Source organism: Dendrobates tinctorius, unplaced genomic scaffold (genome assembly GCF_039654945.1).
Source record: "Dendrobates tinctorius isolate UK_male_01 unplaced genomic scaffold, ASM3965494v1 ptg000045l, whole genome shotgun sequence".
NCBI classification, from domain to species: domain Eukaryota; kingdom Metazoa; phylum Chordata; class Amphibia; order Anura; family Dendrobatidae; genus Dendrobates; species Dendrobates tinctorius.
The window spans coordinates 901,630-921,813 of record NW_027361713.1 but is presented as its reverse complement, the minus strand read 5'-3'; the positions used below and the strand labels follow the sequence as shown (position 1 = coordinate 921,813).

At 46.6% G+C, this 20,184-nt stretch overlaps 1 protein-coding gene across 7 annotated transcripts in view; it reads left to right on the top strand.

Annotated features, from left to right (window-relative positions):
- Window positions 1-20,184, top strand: part of DCAF6 (DDB1 and CUL4 associated factor 6) — a 569,725-nt gene that overhangs the window by 105,089 nt on the left and 444,452 nt on the right. For all 7 annotated transcript variants that reach the window (XR_012232231.1, XM_073575570.1, XM_073575573.1 and 4 more), the window contains exons 3-4: window positions 9,730-9,791; window positions 15,859-15,951. Coding sequence is in view for 6 of the 7 variants with exons in the window: in XM_073575570.1 (XP_073431671.1) it covers window positions 9,730-9,791; window positions 15,859-15,951 (155 nt within the window). In the remaining variant the exon portion in view is untranslated. The remainder of the gene's footprint in view (window positions 1-9,729; window positions 9,792-15,858; window positions 15,952-20,184) is intronic.

Sequence of the window (20,184 nt, the reverse complement as noted above, 5' to 3'; positions counted from 1 at the left end):
CATCATCACACCTCTTCCTCCATGCATCACGGTGGGAACCAGGCATGTAGAGTCCATCCATGCACCTTTTCTGCGTCGCACAAAGACATGGTGGTTGGAACCAAAGATCTCAAATTTGGACTCATCAGACCAAAGCAAAGATTTCCACTGGTCTAATGTCCATTCCTTGTGTTCTTTAGCCCAAAAAAGTCTCTTCTGCTTGTTGCCTGTCCTTAACAGTGGTTTTCTAGCAGCTATTTTACCATGAAGGCCTGCTGCACAAAGTCTCCTCTTTACAGTTGTTGTAGAGATGTCTGCTGCTAGAACTCTGTGTGGCATTGACCTGGTCTCTAATCTGAGCTGCCGTTAACCTGCGATTTCGGAGGCTGGTGACTCAGATGAACTTATCCTCCGCAGCAGAGTTGACTCTTGCTTTTCCTTTCCTGGGGCGGTCCTCATGTGAGCCAGTTTCTTTGTAGTGCTGGATGGTTTTTGCCACTGCACTTGGGGACACTTTCAAAGTTTTCCCAGTTTTTCGGACTGACTGACCTTCATTTCTTAAAGTAATGATGGCCACTCGTTTTTCTTTACGTAGCTGTTTTTTTTCTTGCCATAATACAAATTCTAACAGTCTATTCAGTAGGACTTATCAGCTGTGTATCCACCAGACTTCTGCACAACACAATTGATGGTCCCAACCCCATTTGGAAGGCAAGAAATCCCACTTATTAAACCTGACCGGGCACACCTGTGAAGTGAAAACCATTTCCGGTGACTACCTCTTGAAGCTCATAAAAGAGAATGCCAAGAGTGTGCAAAGCAGTAATCAAAGCAAAAGGTGGCTACTTTGAAGAACCTGGAATATACTGTAAGACATATTTTCAGTTGTTTCACACTTTTTTGTTAATTATATAATTCCACATGTGTTAATTCATAGTTTTGATGCTTCAGAGTGACTCTACAATTTTCATAGTCCTGAAAATAAAGAAAACTCTTTGAGAAGGTATGTCCAAACTTTTGGTCTGTACTGTGTGTGTGTGTGTGTGTGTGTGTGTGTGTGTGTGTGTGTGTGTGTGTGTGTATATGTATGTGCTACCGGACTACTACCTCTAATATCCCACATCGTCCTGTCAGCCGGAACCATCGGACTAATATCCCACATGATCCCGTCAAAGCCACCGGACTACTACCCCTAATATCCCACATCAGCCAGAGCCAACGGACTACTACCCCTAGTATCCCACATGATCCCGTCAGCCAGAGCCACCGGGCTACTACCCCTAATATCCCACATCAGCCAGAGCCAACGGACCACTACCTCTAAAATCCCACATCATCCCGTCAGCCTGGGGTCAGAACCAGAGCACTGAGTGGAATTGCCCTGACTTGCATACCAATGATCCCTTTAATAGAATCCTGGGGTCAGAATCAGAGCGCTGAGGGATTTGCCCTATCTTTCATACAGGAAATCCTTTTTGAGAGAGCCTGGGGTCAGAACCAGAACGCTGAGTGGAATTGCCTAACTTCCATACCGGGGATCCCTTTAAGAGGGGCCTGGGGTGAGAACCTAAGCGCTGGATGGATTTGCCCTGACTTCCATACCAATGTTCCCTTTAATAGAAGCCTGGGGTCAGAATCAGAGCTCTGAGGTATTTTCCCAAACTTCCATACCGGAGATCCCTTTAAGAGGGAAGATGTGCCTATGGGATGGAGGATGTGTGCTGGGTATATGGGCAGAGAGGGGGTGAGTCATTTCTGTCATGTGCTCTCTGCTTCTTTCTGGGCTGCAGACAATGGCCGGGAGCTTATGTTCTCGGGGATGCTAGATTTCTCCCACCCGATCAGTGTCTGCTGAGGTGTTGGGGAGTGGGAAAACTGTTGCTCATAGCAACCAATCACAGCTCAGCTTCTTTTAAACAGCTCTGGTGAAATGAAAGATGCTTCGTGATTCGTTGGTGATATACACATACACACATACATTAAATTTTATATATACTGTGTGTGTGTATATTGTGAGGTAGCGCTGTCATGTAAGTAAGGGGTTCTCGCTTGCAGCGATCGAAAAACACATCCGGCACAGGATTTTCCAATAAATCATAGTGTATGAGGTTTATTCAGCCTTCATAAACCTCCAGCAGCAATATACACAGCATTACAGGAGAGCGTCCATTATACAGGCTATTTAGCCCCAGAGTTATCTCACCCACGTCAGGGTTCCCATATGGCTGTTTCTCCAGGCCGCAGAAGTCCACTCACTCCTCAGGGACTCTCAGATACTGGCCGCCATTACACACACAGCCGCTCCACAGGCTGCTGTTAGTGAGGAGATCCTTCTCCTCACGGGACCTTCCAAACTGGACCAATCAGGTCCCAGCATTCACTCCATGTGACCTAACCTGGCCACATTATATGGTCCATAGCCACGCCCACCGGGTCACATGACTATGACCTCACCACAGGTCCTTCACACAGACATATATACTTTACAATAGCATTCATAAACATACATATGTCTATCTCAAGGTCACCCACCTTGAGATACATAATGGCTCTTCAACCACTCACACTCTTGGGACATCCACACAGCGCCCCCTCGTGGACACAGTGGTCATTACACCACATACCTCCCCCCTATGTTCAAACTTGTGGGGTTGAACACACAACATCACACCAGGGTCTCGAGACCGGGCACGTATTGCACCTTGCCCCACAGGTCGAGAGAACTGTCTCCATTTGTCATACGGCCTCATCTCTACATTAGGCCTCCCCCGCCCCCAGCGGTCATAATACCGGTCATTGTCTTTGACCCTCCAGTCACGGTCTGTCTGCATCATCAGACACTGTTTAGTCACCACACTGTTACAGTGCCCCTTGTCACCTGATCTTTCTCTCATTGACCGTCTCTCTCGGTTGGTGCGGTCATAAGTCTTAGTCGATCCTGCTGTCTGGCATGAGTCTGACTCAGTCAACGTCTCACAGGAACTACAGCCCTTCAACCTCGTACGGTCTGTCGAATTGCCACTCGCTGACATTCTTCGGCCATCTGCCATGTCACTTCTTGGCGGTACCCCTGGGGTCCTTACATCTTGGTATGAAGGCGGCCGCCACCTGGTATTCCGCACTTCTTTATTAATCCGCTGGCGGTCCAGCTTCAACTGTTCAATCTCTTGCAGGTACCCCACTCTATACTCCAAGAGCAATTGAAAGTTCCTCAGGCTTTCCATGGAGCCAACCACCATCATGGGAATCCTTCCCACTTCACCAGACACCTGGTCTTCGTCATCAGGAGGGATCCTCACCCTCACCACACCGGAGACATTCACAAGGTCCTGCATCACCTTCCCGGACCTTCCAATGATTCTCCCAATCAGAGCTTTGGGTACCGGAACCACATCTTTCCTCAAACCCAACCGATCCATAGCCTCTCTTGCTATCTCTAGGCGTCGAGCAGCCTTCATATTACTCCGCCTAACCAATTGTTTGACACGTAGACACTGCAAATGCATCTCTTTCAGGACAGCTACTCGGTTTGATGTGTTTTCCCTAGCTGATACTATCACCAACTGCCGAGTCTCAGGTGCCCAGTGCACCTTACACGCTTTGACCGCCTCTTTGAAAGCCTCATGCACACCTTCCTCAGCACAGGCTTCTTGCATGTCTTCTGGTACATCAATTACAACCTTGAAGGTCGTGGACTTGCTCTCATCCTGGACAGATGGCTCTGGGTTCCCCACGGACACTTCCCTCAAGATATCTGTCATGACCGGATGACTGTCTTGTGCAGCTCTTGGCTCACCATCTTCCTGAAATTTACAGTCTTCAGGACCCTTTTCCAAGATGGGCTTTGTCAGTTCTGCCTTGCTATCAGTCGGGGACGGCCGCTGTACGTCTTCGCCCCTCCACTTCTCCTGCAGAAGACCTTTTACTACTCCACTGAGTTCTTGCAGAACTTTATCTTTCTCCTCTGCCAGGTAGCGACGCTCATCCTCTCTCCTGAGAATCTCCTGTTGATGCTTCTCTTGGGCCTCTCTGAGCACCTCCATATCTTCCAACAGGGTCTTGTTCATGGTTTTACACGCTGACAGGTGACCTCTGAGCTCAGAGACTTCCTTCTCCAGCTCATCCACTCTGTGCTCAGCTGCTTGCCTTAGGACTCTTTCCCGTTCGACATGTTCTGTTACAGTCTCCTTTATCAGCTGTATCTCACGATCTTGTTCTCTTTTGTCCATCACGTGTCGCACCACTACCTCTTTAATTATATCGTTAAAGGGTACCACTGGGTCAGTCACCCCAGTCGAGTGAACCCTCCAGTTACCGTCCAGCACCAATGTGTCTAGTCCAGTAGTCTCATCTCCCAGCCCACCATCTGTCTTATCACGAGACGTCAGGTCCGTCAGTTGGGCAGATGTACTTCTTCCTCTGGTCAGTTCTACCTCTGACCTGTCCATGTCAGGAGCCGTCACTGTCTCAGTGTCCGCTGGCCCCACAGTCGAAGCATCTCCATCATCCGACCAAATGTCATCAAACAAAAGAAAGTCCCGGCCCCTCTCCCAGGCATAGACTAAGTCCCGTGGTATCCCTCTACCTTGGCACTCACCACCTTTGGTCCCCTCAAACACTACTGTGTCTACTGCGTAGTTCACCGTGACCCCGTGTTTACAGTGAACCCTGACGTTTTTCTCGGTCAGAGAGAAAACGAGAGGAGTTCCTGTCAGAGTCACCTGACTCTCTGAGTCCAGCCGACCAAAGGCTCCTTCCCGGTGCAGCATCACTGTACACATCTGTGGCCCATCATTACTACCTGGAAAGGATATTCCACATTCTGAAAAAGACCTGCACATACACTGAGGTACTCCAGACATACCTACTGAGTCACCCAGTGCTGTCACTTCTTCACACTTGGCCCCTTTCTGGACCACCACCCCGCTTTGGGTTGCCACCCCAATTTTGGTCACCGCCCTCTTTTGGAACTCCACCCCTTTTTGGGTTACCACTCCAATTTGGGTCACCTCCCCCTTTTGTGACTCCACCCCTTTTTGGGTTACCACTCTAATTTGGGTCACCGCCCTCTTTTGGAACTCCACCCCTTTTTGGGTTACCACTCCAATTTGGGTCACCGCCCCCTTTTGGGTTTCCACCCCTTTTTGGGTTACCACTCCAATTTGGGTCACCGCCCCCTTTTGGGATTTCCCCATGTCCGTCCTGCAGAACCTCTTAGGCCACAGTTCACACAGTACAGTTTGTCTTTTAACGATACCACACAAGTCTTTGCTGGCACCACCACAGCTCCTGCTGTCACTGATCACCGGCACCTCCGGCTGCTGTTCACACACACACACACACACAGCGGCTGGTGTCACTGCAGCTCCTGCTGCGCCATCTTCGTGGACCCGCCGATCCACCGGAAGCCACTTGTCACCTTCGTAACCCCGCCGGGTTACTGGAAGCCGCTTGTCACCCTCAAAGATAAAAAAGCCACAAAAGTGCACCCATAGGGCCTTACCAGTGCAGGTATAATGGGTTATGCAGCAATAATACAGGGTACTCACCCTTAATAGTTGTGTAAAGCCACGACTACTGTATCCGCTTAGTCACATGCCATAAAGCTGCAGCAGGATGGCGTAGACAGACAGCGTCTGCTACCAATGCTCCCAGTGCAGATCCCTTAAAGAAAACACCAGGTCCCTGTGCTGCGAGACCTTCGTGACCCCACTGAGCCACAGCAAGCACTTTCAGGTTTTTGCAGAGAAAACGAGGAAAGAGAAAAAAAAACAAACAAAAAAAAAAACACATGCACAGTCTCTCACGTGTCCTGTTCGTGTGCCACTCAGGACGTACCGTCTCCGCCTGAGACCGTCCACCACACAGAGCGCACCGGGTGCTATTCAGGGAGCAGCCCTCCTCCCAGGGTCTCCCAACACACCGGCCTCACCAGGTCCAGGGGCTCAGCGGGTGCTCTTCAGGACATCCGTCTCCACCTGAGACTGCCCAACACACGCCTCACCAGGTCCAAGGTCATAGCACGTGCTTCAGGGCTCTTCCCAACACTGACCCTCCAGGACCTTGCTCACTGAACCCTCCAGGAACACAGTCTTTACCACTGACCCAGGTCAGTAAAACACTTTTTTTTTTTTTTTTTTTTTTTCTTCCTTCTTTCCCGACCGGCACCTGCTGGCCGCGCCGGTTCTCGGACCTCTCTACCGCAGAGGTATCCTATAAGTCTTTGCCACTGACTCCTGTCAGCACATCACATGGCTTTAAGACCGTCAGCCCTCCTGGCTCAGCGTTGCCCCCAGCAACCGAATCTGCAGTCCTTTTCCGTTGCCCCTAGCAACAAGGCTACAATATTGCCCTTTGCTTTCTCCACCATATGTGAGGTAGCGCTGTCATGTAAGTAAGGGGTTCTCGCTTGCAGCGATCGAAAAACACATCCGGCACAGGATTTTCCAATAAATCATAGTGTATGAGGTTTATTCAGCCTTCATAAACCTCCAGCAGCAATATACACAGCATTACAGGAGAGCGTCCATTATACAGGCTATTTAGCCCCAGAGTTATCTCACCCATGTCAGGGTTCCCATATGGCTGTTTCTCCAGGCCGCAGAAGTCCACTCACTCCTCAGGGACTCTCAGATACTGGCCGCCATTACACACACAGCCGCTCCACAGGCTGCTGTTAGTGAGGAGATCCTTCTCCTCACGGGACCTTCCAAACTGGACCAATCAGGTCCCAGCATTCACTCCATGTGACCTAACCTGGCCACATTATATGGTCCATAGCCACGCCCACCGGGTCACATGACTATGACCTCACCACAGGTCCTTCACACAGACATATATACTTTACAATAGCATTCATAAACATACATATGTCTATCTCAAGGTCACCCACCTTGAGATACATAATGGCTCTTCAACCACTCACACTCTTGGGACATCCACACAGCGCCCCCTCGTGGACACAGTGGTCATTACACCACAATATATATATATATATATATATATATATATATATATATATTATAATATTTCCTTCCCACCCATCGTTGGAGGTGGTCTTTGTTGTCCATTCTCATTCTCGGGTCCTCTACCAGAGGCCTGGGAGTTTAAGGGTTCTGCGCAGGATCTTAGTTGTTCCTAGCATTGCGCTTATCTGGACAGAGAGCTCAGATGTTGCTCCTGGGATCTGTTGTAGCCATTCTTCCAACTTGGGGGTCTCTGCTCCAAGTGCTCCTATCACCACTGGAATCACTGTTGCCTTCACCTTCAACATCGTCTCCAGTTCTCCTTAAAGGCCCTGGTATTTCTCCAGCTTCTCATATTCCTTCTTCCTGATGTTGCTGTCACTTGGCACTGCCACATCTATTATCATTGCTTTCTTCTGATCCTTGTCTACTATCACAATGTCTGGTTTAGCCAACACCTGCTTATCCGTCTGGATCTTGAAGTCCCACAGGATTTTAGCCCTTTCATTCTCCACCACTTTTTCTGGGGTCTCCCACCTGGACTTAGGGGGGCTTAGCCCATATGCTGCACAAATGTTCCTGTATGCAATTCTCGTTACTTGGTTGTTGCGTTCAGTATACGCTGTTCCTGCTTGCATTTTGCATCCTGCCACTATGTGTTGGACGGTTTCTGAGGTTTCTTTGCATAGTCTGCACCTTTGGTCTTGTCTTGTGTGGTAGATTCCTGCTTCTATGGATCTGGTACTTAGTGCTTGCTCTTGTTGCTGCTATGATTAGTGCCTCTGTGCTGTCTCGGAGTCCAGCTTTCTCCAGCCATTGGTAGGATTTCTCCATGTCAGCCACTTCCGTTATCTGTCGGTGGTACATCCCATGCAGCGGCTTGTCTTGCCATGGCGCTTCATATTCCTTTTCTTCCAGATCTGTTGTTGTTGCCTTAGACTTTCTCTGAGCATCTCATCTATTGACGCCAATCTTCTGATGTATTCCTTGATACTCCTTGTTTCATCCATGATGGTGGCTTGGATGCTTATCAAGCCTCGATCACCCTACTTTCTGTTGGTATAATATTATCTATTTGCGTTTCCGTGCTGATGCCGCAGACGTCAAATCGCCGCAGGCGGACGCATCCGCGTACAACACGTCCCTGCGTACTCAATGTTAAAGATGGATACGCAGGGAAACGCAGGATGCATACAGAAGTAGGAGGAGCTTCAGGGAGGAAGAAATGAGGAAGTAGGCAGCCATCCGCAGCCCTCCTGAACACAAATGTGACACCAGCCTAAGCTTGCTGTCTGTTACCTACCAAGTGTACATCATGACCCAATATCAACATGGGTTTACAAGGGACCGTTCCTGTCAGACTAATCTGATAAGCTTTTATGAAGAGATAAGTTCTGGACTGGACCAAGGGAATGCAGTGGACGTGGTGTACATGGACTTTTCAAAAGCTTTTGATACGGTGCCACACAAAAGGTTGATACATAAAATGAGAACAATGGGGATAGGGGAAAATATGTGTAGGTGGGTTAAGATCTGGCTCAGGGATAGGAAACAGAGTGGTTATTAATGGAGCACACTCGGACTGGGTCACGGTTAGCAGTGGGGTACCACAGGGGTCAGTTTTGGGCCCGCTTCTTTTTAACATATTTATTAATGACCTTGTAGGGGGCATAGAAAGTAGAATTTCAATATTTGCAGATGACACTAAACTCTGCAGGGTAATCAATACAGAGGAGGACAATTTTATATTACAGGAGGATTTATGTAAACTGGAAGCTCGGGCTGATAAATGGCAAATGAGCTTTAATGGGGATAAATGTAAGGTCATGCACTTGGGTAGAACGAACAAGATGTATAATTATGTGCTTAATTGTAAAACATTGGGCAAAACTGTCACTGAAAAAGACCTGGGTGTATGGGTGGACGACAAACTCACATTTAGTGGCCAGTGTCAGGCAGCTGCTGCAAAGGCAAATAAAATAATGGGATGCATTAAAAGAGGCATAGATGCTCATGAGGTGAACATAATTTTACCTCTATATAAGTCACTAGTGCGACCACACTTAGAATACTGTGTACAGTTCTGGTCTCCGGTGTATAAGAAAGACATAGCTGAACTGGAGCGGGTGCAGAGAAGAGCGACCAAGGTTATTAGGGAACTGGGGGGGCTGCAATACCAAGACAGGTTATTACACTTGGGGTTATTTAGTTTGGCGAATCGAAGGCTTAGGGGTGATCTTATTACAATGTATAAATATATGAGAGGACAGTACAAAGACCTTTCTAATGATCTTTTTACTCTTAGACCTGTGACGGGGACAAGGGGGCATCCTCTACGTCTGGAGGAAAGAAGGTTTAAGCATACTCACAGACGCGGATTCTTTACTGTAAGAGCAGTGAGACTATGGAACTCTGCCATATGATGTTGTAATGAGTGATTCCCTACTAAAATTTAAGAAGGGACTGGATGCCTTTCTTGAAAAGTATAATATTACAGGGTTTATACACTAGTTTCCTTAATATTGCATTGATCCAGGGAGCTAGTCTGATTGCTGTATGTGGAGTCAGGAAGGAATTTTTTTCCCCAATGTGAAGCTTACTGTTTGCCACGTGGGTTTTTTTTGCCTTCCTCTGGATCAACATGTTAGGGCAGGTTAGGATAGGATATGGGTTGAACTAGATGGACTTAAAGTCTCCCTTCAACCTTAATAACTATGTTACTATGTTACATCATTGTATTGTTTCAGCAGCATAATGAATAATGGCCAATTTCTCTTTTTCTTAGGAAGAAGAGAATTTATTCAGAGACTAAAACTGGAAACAACTCTAAATGTACATGATGGCTGTGTAAGTAAAATGAAACAACTAGAATGTGATTATATTTGGTTTCTACTTATCTTTTAGACATTTTGTTTAAAATATTTTTTAAGTTGGTCCCTGAACTCTTTTCCATAAGGCTTGGAGTCTAGCCATTTCTTATCTCACAAAGATCATACTGATAGTAGCGATCTTGTTTCCTTTAAGCTTACCATATGCTTAATGATGGCAGCAATACATTTAAGGGTAAGGTCGCATGGTGCGATTTTTTTCTTTCTGCAGCAAAACCTGATTTCTTTGCAGGAAAGAAGCTGTGTCAAAAACGCATGTTTTGTGGCGTTTTTTTCATGCGTTTTTGTTGCTAACGTGTCTCTTTTTGCATGCTAATGAAGTTGAGTAGCCCCCAAAGAAAAAGAAAAAAAAATCCTGTAGAACCATGCCGTGTACAGTAAAATCGCAGCGGTACCTGACAGGATAGAATAGATGAATTACATACAGTATATACACATAGAATAGATGGATATATAGCTTTCAGTAACATAAACAATTAGTACAGTGCATGTGCAGCTTACTGTACATGTATTTAATTATTAAAAGATTATTTTTCTGAAAAAAGTGGCATTGCCTCCCGCTTGATTTTCTCAACCAGCAGAGGAAAGCCGTTGGCTGGGGGCAGATGTTTATAGCCTGGCAAGGGAGTAATACCCATGAAGCTTCCCCGGCTATTAATATCAGCTCACAGCTGTATCCTTCGCGTTTACTGGCTATTAAAATTGGGACCCCCCAAAAAAATTGATGTACCGTCCTCCTTTAATTATTAACCAGCATAGGCTGTGCAGACAGTTGTGGGCTGATATCCATGGCTCCTTCCTAGGCTATTAATATTGCCCACCCCCCCAAGCTACGACTTCAAGTCTCAGCAACCGCAGAAAAGGCGCATCTATAAGATATGCCAATTTTGTCACTTAACCTCACTCTTCCCACTTGCCCTGTTGCGGTGGCAAGTGGGGTAATAGTTCCGGGGTTGATGTCACCTTTATATTGTCAGATTACATCAAACCCAGAGATTAATAATGGAGAGGTGTCTGTAAGACGCCCCCATTACTAACCCCATAATCATATTGTATAAAAACACACACATCCAGAATAAAGTCCTTTTAATTGAAAGAATGACACATGCTTCTTTAATAAATATTAATTATACCATACTTAAAGCATCGCCCATTCCAGTGATGCCATTGTCTTCTGCAAGAAGATTAAAACACAAAACAACAATATCCCTCACCTGTCCATTGTTCTGTCCCACACCGTAATCCGTGTCTGGGGGATAAACCGTTTTCAACCTGGACGATGCCAAGATGCGATTGTCCAGGCTGAGAACCACTGGTGAGCATAGCATCATTGACTAGCGGTGACGTCATCAATGTTACCACTGGTCAGTGAGGCTGCATTCCCAGCCGGGCTGAACTACGAAGACCTCGGTGAGATCCCCGCTAGCACCGTCAGAAAGTCGCACGGTGCAGAGGTGAGTTCACCAGGAGAATTTTACTGCAGTGAATCTGAACTGCGGAGAACTCTCCTCTGCATCATGAGACTTTTTCACGGTGCTAGATGGGATCTTGCTGAGGTCACCGCAATTCAGCCCGGCTAGGAACGCCTCAGTGACTGGCAGTAACCTTCATGATGTAACCGCTGCTCGCACATGCTGCGCGCACAGCAGCTAATTAATCAGTGGTTCTCAGCCTGGACTTTCGCATCTTGGCACCTTACAGGTTGAAAACTATTTAACCCCCATACAAATATACATGGGAACCCACACAGTTTTAATTTTTATTTTTTTTAATTTATTTACAGTGCAGGAGCCAGGTGATGAATCCCATCAGCTGACACCAGTGACAGGAGGTAAACTTTATACCTCCGATCACAGCTGCTGGCTCACGCCGTCTTTTGACAGAGTGGGAACCATGGCTGACTGACTGGCGGGATGCTTTCACCTCCGATCTGAAGCAGTGTTTGCCATGCGGTCATGCACATGACAGCGTGGTAAACACTATATATTCGGGCCCCCTCATTCATGTGAATGTGGTTCGGGTCCGCTCCTCAGTGGCTCTGCTGAATGACGGGCTGTATGGTCGCATCATGCAACCATGCAGCCGGCCATCTAGATATAGCAGAGCTGACTGTGATGTCATATCCTGCTGTCATTGACTTTCTGCAGTAAATACACTGAAAAAAAGTTGACCTGTGTTTTTGCAGCATTTTTTCACTAACTATTCAATCAATGGGTGAAAAATGCTGAAAAAATCCTGAAAGAAGTGACATGCTCTGTCAAAAAACACAGCAAAGCACAAAATACTGCTGACAAAAAAACAATGTGTGTGCATGATATTTCTGAAATCTCATAGGCTTTGCTTGTACTGTAAAAAGCAGCTGAAAAGTAGCATAAAGCAACGCAGCAAAAACACCCAGTGTGAAAATGGCCTAAAGGGGTTTTTCTGTTGTATAAAATCTTTGGCTGCAATCTGTCACTACTTGGACATTTTATTTTAATTAAGTAGTCCCCTTTGTACAATAAAAAAAGGATATACTTCCCTCCTCCACTGGCATCGTTCTATTGTGTGCCCCAGGTGTGCCATTATTTGCATGGTATTGGTTACAGTGCTTACTTGGCATAACAACCAGCAGTCACTATTGAGCCGCTGCTCTCTCACTTCTTCCATTTGTTCGTTTGAGGTAAGAGCGCTGCAGCCCAATAGTGACCATTGATTGGCTGCAATCCTCACATGGTAAAACAATGCCATGCAAACCCTAGCAGTCATGGCGCCGACATTGCTGGAGCTGTCCTGGTGTTAGAGATAAGTATCTCCCCCCCCCCATTTTAAATTTTACAAGGTGGGCTATTTTATTTAAAAATGGGCTGTCCATGTAGTGGGCAACCCATTTAAAGCAGTTGATTTCTTGGCTAATCTGTTAAGATTGTTGTTCTAGACGACCACCCTATTTGGCTTGAATAAATTCCCATTGCAGCACATGGTAATGGCAGGCACGGTACTGTGTAAGGAACGTGCATCTGACTGCAGAGCCCCCATGGATTTAAGTTAGAAAGGAACTCTGTGCACTGCCTCCCCCCTCCCACTACTCCCCCCCAGGTGATGCCATAATTGGGACACCCAACTGACCAACGGAAAGAGAGAGGAAGGGGCGTCCGGCCACACCCTCAGGGGTTAAATTCAGGTGCTAGGGCCGGGGTCTTCCTCTTCCTCCCCGGCTGATCCCTAGAAGCTTTTGACCCACCCTCCTTCCCTTTATAGATTTGCGGATATGCGTCACGACTGTTTTAAATTTATAATTATAAAAAGAAAAAAGAAAAAAAAAAAAAAAAAAAAAAATATATATATATATATATATATATATATATATATATATATATATATTTAATATATGTTTTGTGCAAAGTTATTATTCAAATTATTTTATTATGTCACAGCGGTAGTGTAGACGGGGGCAAGGTTCGTAACCTCTAATCAGCTTCCTTGCCCAGCTGTCAGTGACTGGACTTTTCCAGCTATGAGACCGTTGCAAATTGTACTTTCCTCTCTCTGCTTATTAAAACACTGTGACCGACATGTTCAACCCATCCATGCTTGGCCGTGTTTTTTGTTATTATGGGATTGGTGGGAGGCGGAAAGTCACTGCTTACGACACACAGGTCTCTGCAGTCGGTATGTTACAGAAATTTGAAATCAACACTGGGTCAAAGTTGAAGTTGTAAAGCCTGGGATTACTTTGATTCTGCTATAACAATGGTGTCACCGTTGATGCTTTTTATCATATTATTCCTTAAACTTTTGTCTCATAAATATCGTAACCCATATGACCTCCTTAACACGCTCATCCACGCACAGAAGGAGAAACAGCAAGGGCTGTGGAGTCTGTAAGCCAAACCTCGGACTCCTCAATTTCCCGGACTGTCCACTCCAACTCCGATTTCACGGCTCTGACTCCACAGCACTGCCTCACTACTGAGCATGTACATACAGTTCAGTACAGATTCATCTCACCCTTAGATCAGGATCAGAACAGACACTTTTAGGACATTTCATAACGTCCCCAAATTTTTAGGACAAAATTTGCAGCACATCCTGCACTAAATTTATTATATATTTTAGGAGTTGGAGTCTGTCCACGTTATACGGTCGCTGACTCCAGCAAATGAACACAGCCTCCGACTCCACATCCCTGGCTACAGTAAGGAGGAAGTATACTGAAACAAGTTCCAACATTGTAGTGTGGTAGAAAAATACTCACTAGCTATGACTTTGTGTGTTTCTACGGCTGTGCAGCAGCAGTACCTTCCTTAAATCCCTTTTTTCTCCCTTTCACATCTCTCATCACTTTCACAGGTAGAGTAATTGCTCTGGATTTAATGTAGAGATTCTGCGCGTCTTTGGCATTATACAATACGTGTCAGGGAGTTTTTCAAAACTCTATCCTCGTATAGTTTTTCAAATGTTGTATGCAAATATTGATGCTTGATTCAGATAATAAAACCTTCAGTATGGTCTATCGATGGCAGGAGATCAAGAGGTGAGAGCCCTAATGAGTGTAGATGATTGGTGAACTTACCCTTAAATACACTACACTAGTTGAGCCTAATTTAAGGTGCGGCACCTTCTGATTCATATCCAGACTTTTTTTTTTTCCCCCGTGTGTTTGTTCCATCAACTTGATCAGTGGTCAACCAATTCGATTAGATTCCAGTAACAAAACATGATATTTAGTAGCCTATCCTCTACTCTGTATGGCAAACATGTGCTGCTGGATATTTCACCAGCATGTAGTAATATGGAATGCTACTAAATACCAAGTTTTGTTACTGGAATCTAATCTGATTTGTTGCTATTGATGAAGTTGGGCGAAACGTCTACACCAACTGAGCTACTGCCTCTGGATCTACTGAAAAGAATTCCATAGCCTTGTATGCTAACTTGCACTGCAGACCAATTTCTACTTCTGTTTGGGACGTCTCTGCTGAGTGTGGCTATATGACATGGTACCTGGTGTACCTTCATTATATGCCCTAGTTTACACATTATGAGCAATTCTTCATCATGGAGGCTTGTTCATTATAAAATTTATGGCTATCATGAATACTATTAATAGAATATGAAATGCCCTGCAGATTAGTTGCTCTCTGGCTCATGCGACCTTCAACAACTGTTCAAAACACTTGTCAAAGTTTATTACTCAGGAATCCTGTACATGAGCATGTATGCAGGGTGGGGTGAGAGTTCATAGACTTAATAAAGATGCATTATAGACCTCCCTATACTGCACGTAGTCTGGCACACGCACAAAGTGATGCACTTAATGTATTGAAAGTGCAGCACCTCCAATTACTTACTAATTACGGGGATCCAGCTGTCAATCATAATGACTTTAGAAGTCCCGCCCCATCTACAGAGATGAGCGGAAAATAAGTCTTCACTCTGTAGGCTATGTGCACACGTTGCAGATTCTGCTGTGGAGTTTTCCATGCAGATTTTGCTAAATCCGCAGGTAAAATGACCTGCGTTTTACCTGCAGATTTAGTGCAGTTTTTGTGCGGATTTCCTCTGCAGTTTTCCACCTGCGGATTTCTATAATGGAGCAGATGTATAACTGCAGCAGAACTGCACAAGAGAAGTGACATGCTGCAGTTTTAAATCCGCACCAAATCTGCGCGGAAAAATCTGCAGCATGTGCACAGCGGTTTTTGTTTTACATAGCCTTAAATGGTACTGTACATCACTTGCAGTTCTGCTGCAGTTCTGCAGGGCCAAATCTGTTGCAGAACTGCAGAAGAATCCGCACCATGTTCACACACCCGTAGCTGTGATGTCAGCAGAGGCTTCCGAATCTCTGAACCCCCGGCAGGAGTGGCCTGTGACTACTCTGTGCCGTGGAACAATGCCTGTGGACACAACAGACATGTAATTGCAATTACCTGGCTGTTGGTGCTTAGGTAAATTTTTGGTTTTTAATAAGTCCCAGATACCGCCTTAATTTGGTTTATCTGAATTGTTTGTTAAAGTGTTTGTGTTCCACCTCCATATAGGTGAATACGATTTCTTGGAATGGTACGGGGGAGTACATACTTTCTGGGTCCGATGACACGACTTTAGTTATTAGCAACCCTTACAATAAAAAGGTAAGTTAATAATTTTTTTTTATCTTCACACGATTGTTGGTATAAGAAACTGTGGCCTTCAGGGTGTTGTCCCTGATGTTGGTGTACTTCTTTATGGTAAAATACTGAAGGAGAGTTTGTTTTTTTTTTTCTTTTTTTAAGGCATATTTATTAATGACTGTCAGTCATGCTCAACACTTGACTTCTTAGGCCTCTTTCACACTTCCGTTTTTTACAATCAGTCACAATTCGCCAGGTTTTGAAAAAAAAACGGGTCCTCAAATTTTTTTTGAGGATCCGTTTTTTTCCCCATTGACTTGCATTAATGGCGGATTGTGACGGATTGCTGTCCATTGCATCCGTTTTTTTTGAGGATCCGCCAAAAATTGCTGTCCGTCACCATCCTCAAAGATTTCAAAACGAAGCTTGTAACGTTTTTTTTCTGTGGCGGATCCTCCAGACACTCATTTAACCCGAAATTCTTTCTGGTTGCCGGACAAAAAAAAAAAAAAAAAAAATTCTCTCTCTTAGAATGTTTTAATGGTGGCAGCATTAGTAAATAAACCCTCAAGTGGGGTACCACAGGGCTCTGTCCTGGGCCCTGTATTGTTCAACATCTTTATCAACGATTTAGATGAAGGAATTGAGGGTAAACTGATTAAATTTGCTGATGACACAAAGCTAGGAGGGATAGCTAATACTAGAGAAGAGAGAGAGAGGATTCAAAAAGATTTAAATAAACTGGAGAAGTGGGCAGTAACTAACAGAATGGTTTTTAACAGGGAGAAATGCAAAGTACTACATCTGGGCAATAAAAATGAAAAAAGCATATATAGAATGGGAGGAATAGGGCTAAGTGACAGCACATGTGAAAAAGACTTGGGTATACTAATAGATCACAGACTGAATATGAGTCAACAGTGTGATGCAGCAGCAAAAAAGGCAAATGCAGTTCTAGGATGTATTAACAGAAGCATACAGTCTAGATCACGTGAAGTCATTATTTCCCTCTACTCCTCTTTGGTCAGACCTCATCTGGAATATTGTGTCCAGTTTTGGGCACCACATTTTAAAAAAGACATCAACAAACTGGAGCAAGTTCAGAAAAGAGCGACCAGAATGGTGACCGGTCTGCAAACCCTGTCTTATGAGGAAAGGTTGCAGGATTTGGGAATGTTTAGTTTGCAAAAGAGAAGACTGAGAGGAGACTTAATTGCTGTCTACAAATATCTAAAGGGCTGTCACATTGTAGAAGGATCAACTTTATTCTCATTTGCACAAGGAAAGACTAGAAGCAATGGGATGAAACTGAATGGGAGGAGACACAGATTAGATATTAGAAAAAACTTTTTGACAGTTAGAGTGATCAATGAGTGGAACAGGCTGCCACGAGAAGTGGTGAGTTCTCCTTCAATGGAAGTCTTCAAACAGAGGCTGGACAGACATCTGACTGGGATGATTTAGCGAATCCTGCTTTGAGCAGGGGGTTGGACCAGATGGCCCAGGAGGTCCCTTCCAACTCTACGATTCTATGATTCTATGATTCTAACCCAAATTGCTGTTTAGATTAAAGTCCATGTTATTAAGGACTTTGTGCCACGTTTTGTTCTGTATCAATACGAGTGGTCCAAGGCACATTGTGTTTCGCTTATTGGGTCTGAACAGGTTTTGGTTGCAGCCCCTCACATACATAAATAGGGCATGTACATTTTTAACCCTTACTATTGTATTGAAATACAATCATTTCTACCGTGTTTGTCGTACTCATTCCAATGATTTTCTCCTTCGCCTCATTGGGGGACACAGATACTGTGGGTGTATGCTTCTGCCGCTAGGAGGCTGACACTAAGTGAAAAAAAGAGGTTAGCTCCTCCTCCGCCGTATACACCCTCGCCCCTATTGCGGGCGGAAATCAGTTTTTTGCTTCATGTCCATGGAGGCACACGTCTGTTTTTTTTCTCCAGACTTTTTTCGTCTTTTTCCATGAAGATGTGACGGGCAACGGATCCTATTGAAAGGGTCCGATTTCCCCAAACCAATAACGGGCGAGCATGTGCGAGTGTCCCTCCACGTATCTTCACCCGCGTCGTGGGGCACAATGCCGGACTTGGCTCTGACCCACCCCTAGGTATTGAAACCGTGGGCTGTACAGAGGCACAAGACTAGTCCGTTCGGCCCCCACTGCTCCACCAATGCTTAGACTGCGGTGCTGCAAGGTGGCGGACGGTCCCTCTCCTCACCCCCTGAAGGGGTTAGATGGAGCTAGGGTGATTGCACCGTCCTATTTTTATCAAGGCCCCCTCACAATCCTGAGCTCAGGCTGAAGAGTATCATCAGTGAGGAGAGGGTCTGAGAGGGCTTCTGCGAAGATCTCAGAGCTGGAGCCCCAGCCGGCGTAAGCCACCGGCCATGCAAGGCTGAGGGTGGCTGGATCCGTCAGGCAGCGCCGCACAGTTAGTGGCGCCATGTTTTTTGTGTACCGCGCCCCCCCCCGCTCGGGTAGGGGGAAAATCGAGGCCGCGGCTTCCGCTGGAGCTAGGCTGCGGCCGGAAGTCCCGCCCCTGGAGCTGTGCGTCACTTCCGGCGGCCCACCCCGCACTGGGCAGCGGCGAACAAATTTATGCCTCGGCTTTGGAGTGCCGACTGTCCGTTCAAGTCAGGCAGTTGCTCGGATGGTGGTTAACCAGTTCCTCTCTGACCCAGGGGAAACCTTTACCCCCAGACCATTGGTTGGTGATGACAAACGACGCCAGTCTCCTCGGCTGGGGAGTGGTGTTTCGCCACCACACGACCCAGGGCCGGTGGTCGCCACAGGAGGCACGCCTCCCGATCAACTTATTGGAGATATGAGCAATTTGGCTGGCTCTGCAAAAGTTTCATCACTTTCTAGCAGGCCGCCCCGACCGGGTTCAGTCGGACAACGCCACGGCGGTGGCTTACATAAATCACCAAGGGGGCACCCGCAGCAGAGCAACCGTGCGCGAGGTGGGGCACGTTCTGCAGTGGGCCAAAGCAAACCACTCGGTGATTTCGGCTGTCCACATCCCGGGCGTGGAAAATTGGGCAGCAGACTTTCTCAGCCGGCAGGGTCTTGCGTCCGGAGAGTGGTCTCTACATCCCGAAGTCTTCCGGCAGATTTATCAGCTGTGGGGAACTCCGGATGTGGACCTGATGGCGTCCAGAGGGAATGCCAAGGTGCCCACACATGTCGCTCGGGCCAGGGACCCGCAGGCAATCGCTGTGGATGCGTTGGTTCTGCCATGGAACCAGTTTCGCCTCCCATATCTATTTCCCCCGCTGCCACTACTTCCGAGGGTCATCAAGAAGATCAAGACCGAAGGGGTCCCGGCGATTCTGCTGGCCCCAGACTGGCCCTGTCGAGCGTGGTACGCAGATCTAATGCAGCTGCTCACCGACGTTCCTTGGCGCCTGCCAGAGCGCCCAGATCTACTTTCTCAAGGGCCGATTTGCCACCCGAACTCAGAGGTCCTCTGTTTGACGACATGACTGTTGAATCTTGGATTCTAACCCAGGCAGGGTTCGGGAGCAAGGTGGTCGCTATAATGATTAGCGCCCGAAAGCCTGCTTCAGCACGAATTTACCACCACACCTGGAAGGTATTTTTTGCTTGGTGTCGAGGCCGCGGTGCTTCTCCGCTGAGATTCTCAATCCCCAACATCTTGACTTTTCTCCAGTCGGGCCTAGACTCGGGCTTAGCCCCATGTTCCCTCAGGAGACAAATATCGGCCTTACCCGTCCTGTTCCAGCGCAGAATTGCTACCAATCTGCAGGTGAAGACTTTCATCCAGGGAGTCTCCCACTTGGTACCTCCCTATAAGGCGCCTATGGACACTTGGGACATTAACCTGGTCCTAAGTGTTCTGCAGGAAGCTCTATTTGAACCGCTTCAGGATATCTCCTGGAGGTACCTTTCCTGGAAAGTGGTGTTCCTAGTGGCCATCACTTCTATCAGGCGGGTTTCAGAACTGGCAGCCCTATCCTGCCAAGCCCCATTCCTCACTTTCCATAAGGATAAGGTGGTGCTCAGACCAGCCCCTCCTTTTCTGCCGAAAGTCGTGTCCTCTTTTCACATTAATGAAGATGTTGTCTTGCCTTCATTTTGTCCAGCACCGGTGCACCGTGTGGAAAAGGCTTTTCACACGTTAGACCTGGTAAGAGCCCTCTGGAGGTACGTATCGAGGACGGCACCCTTTCGTCAGACGGACACGCTGTTTTGCTCCCCGAAGGGCGCAG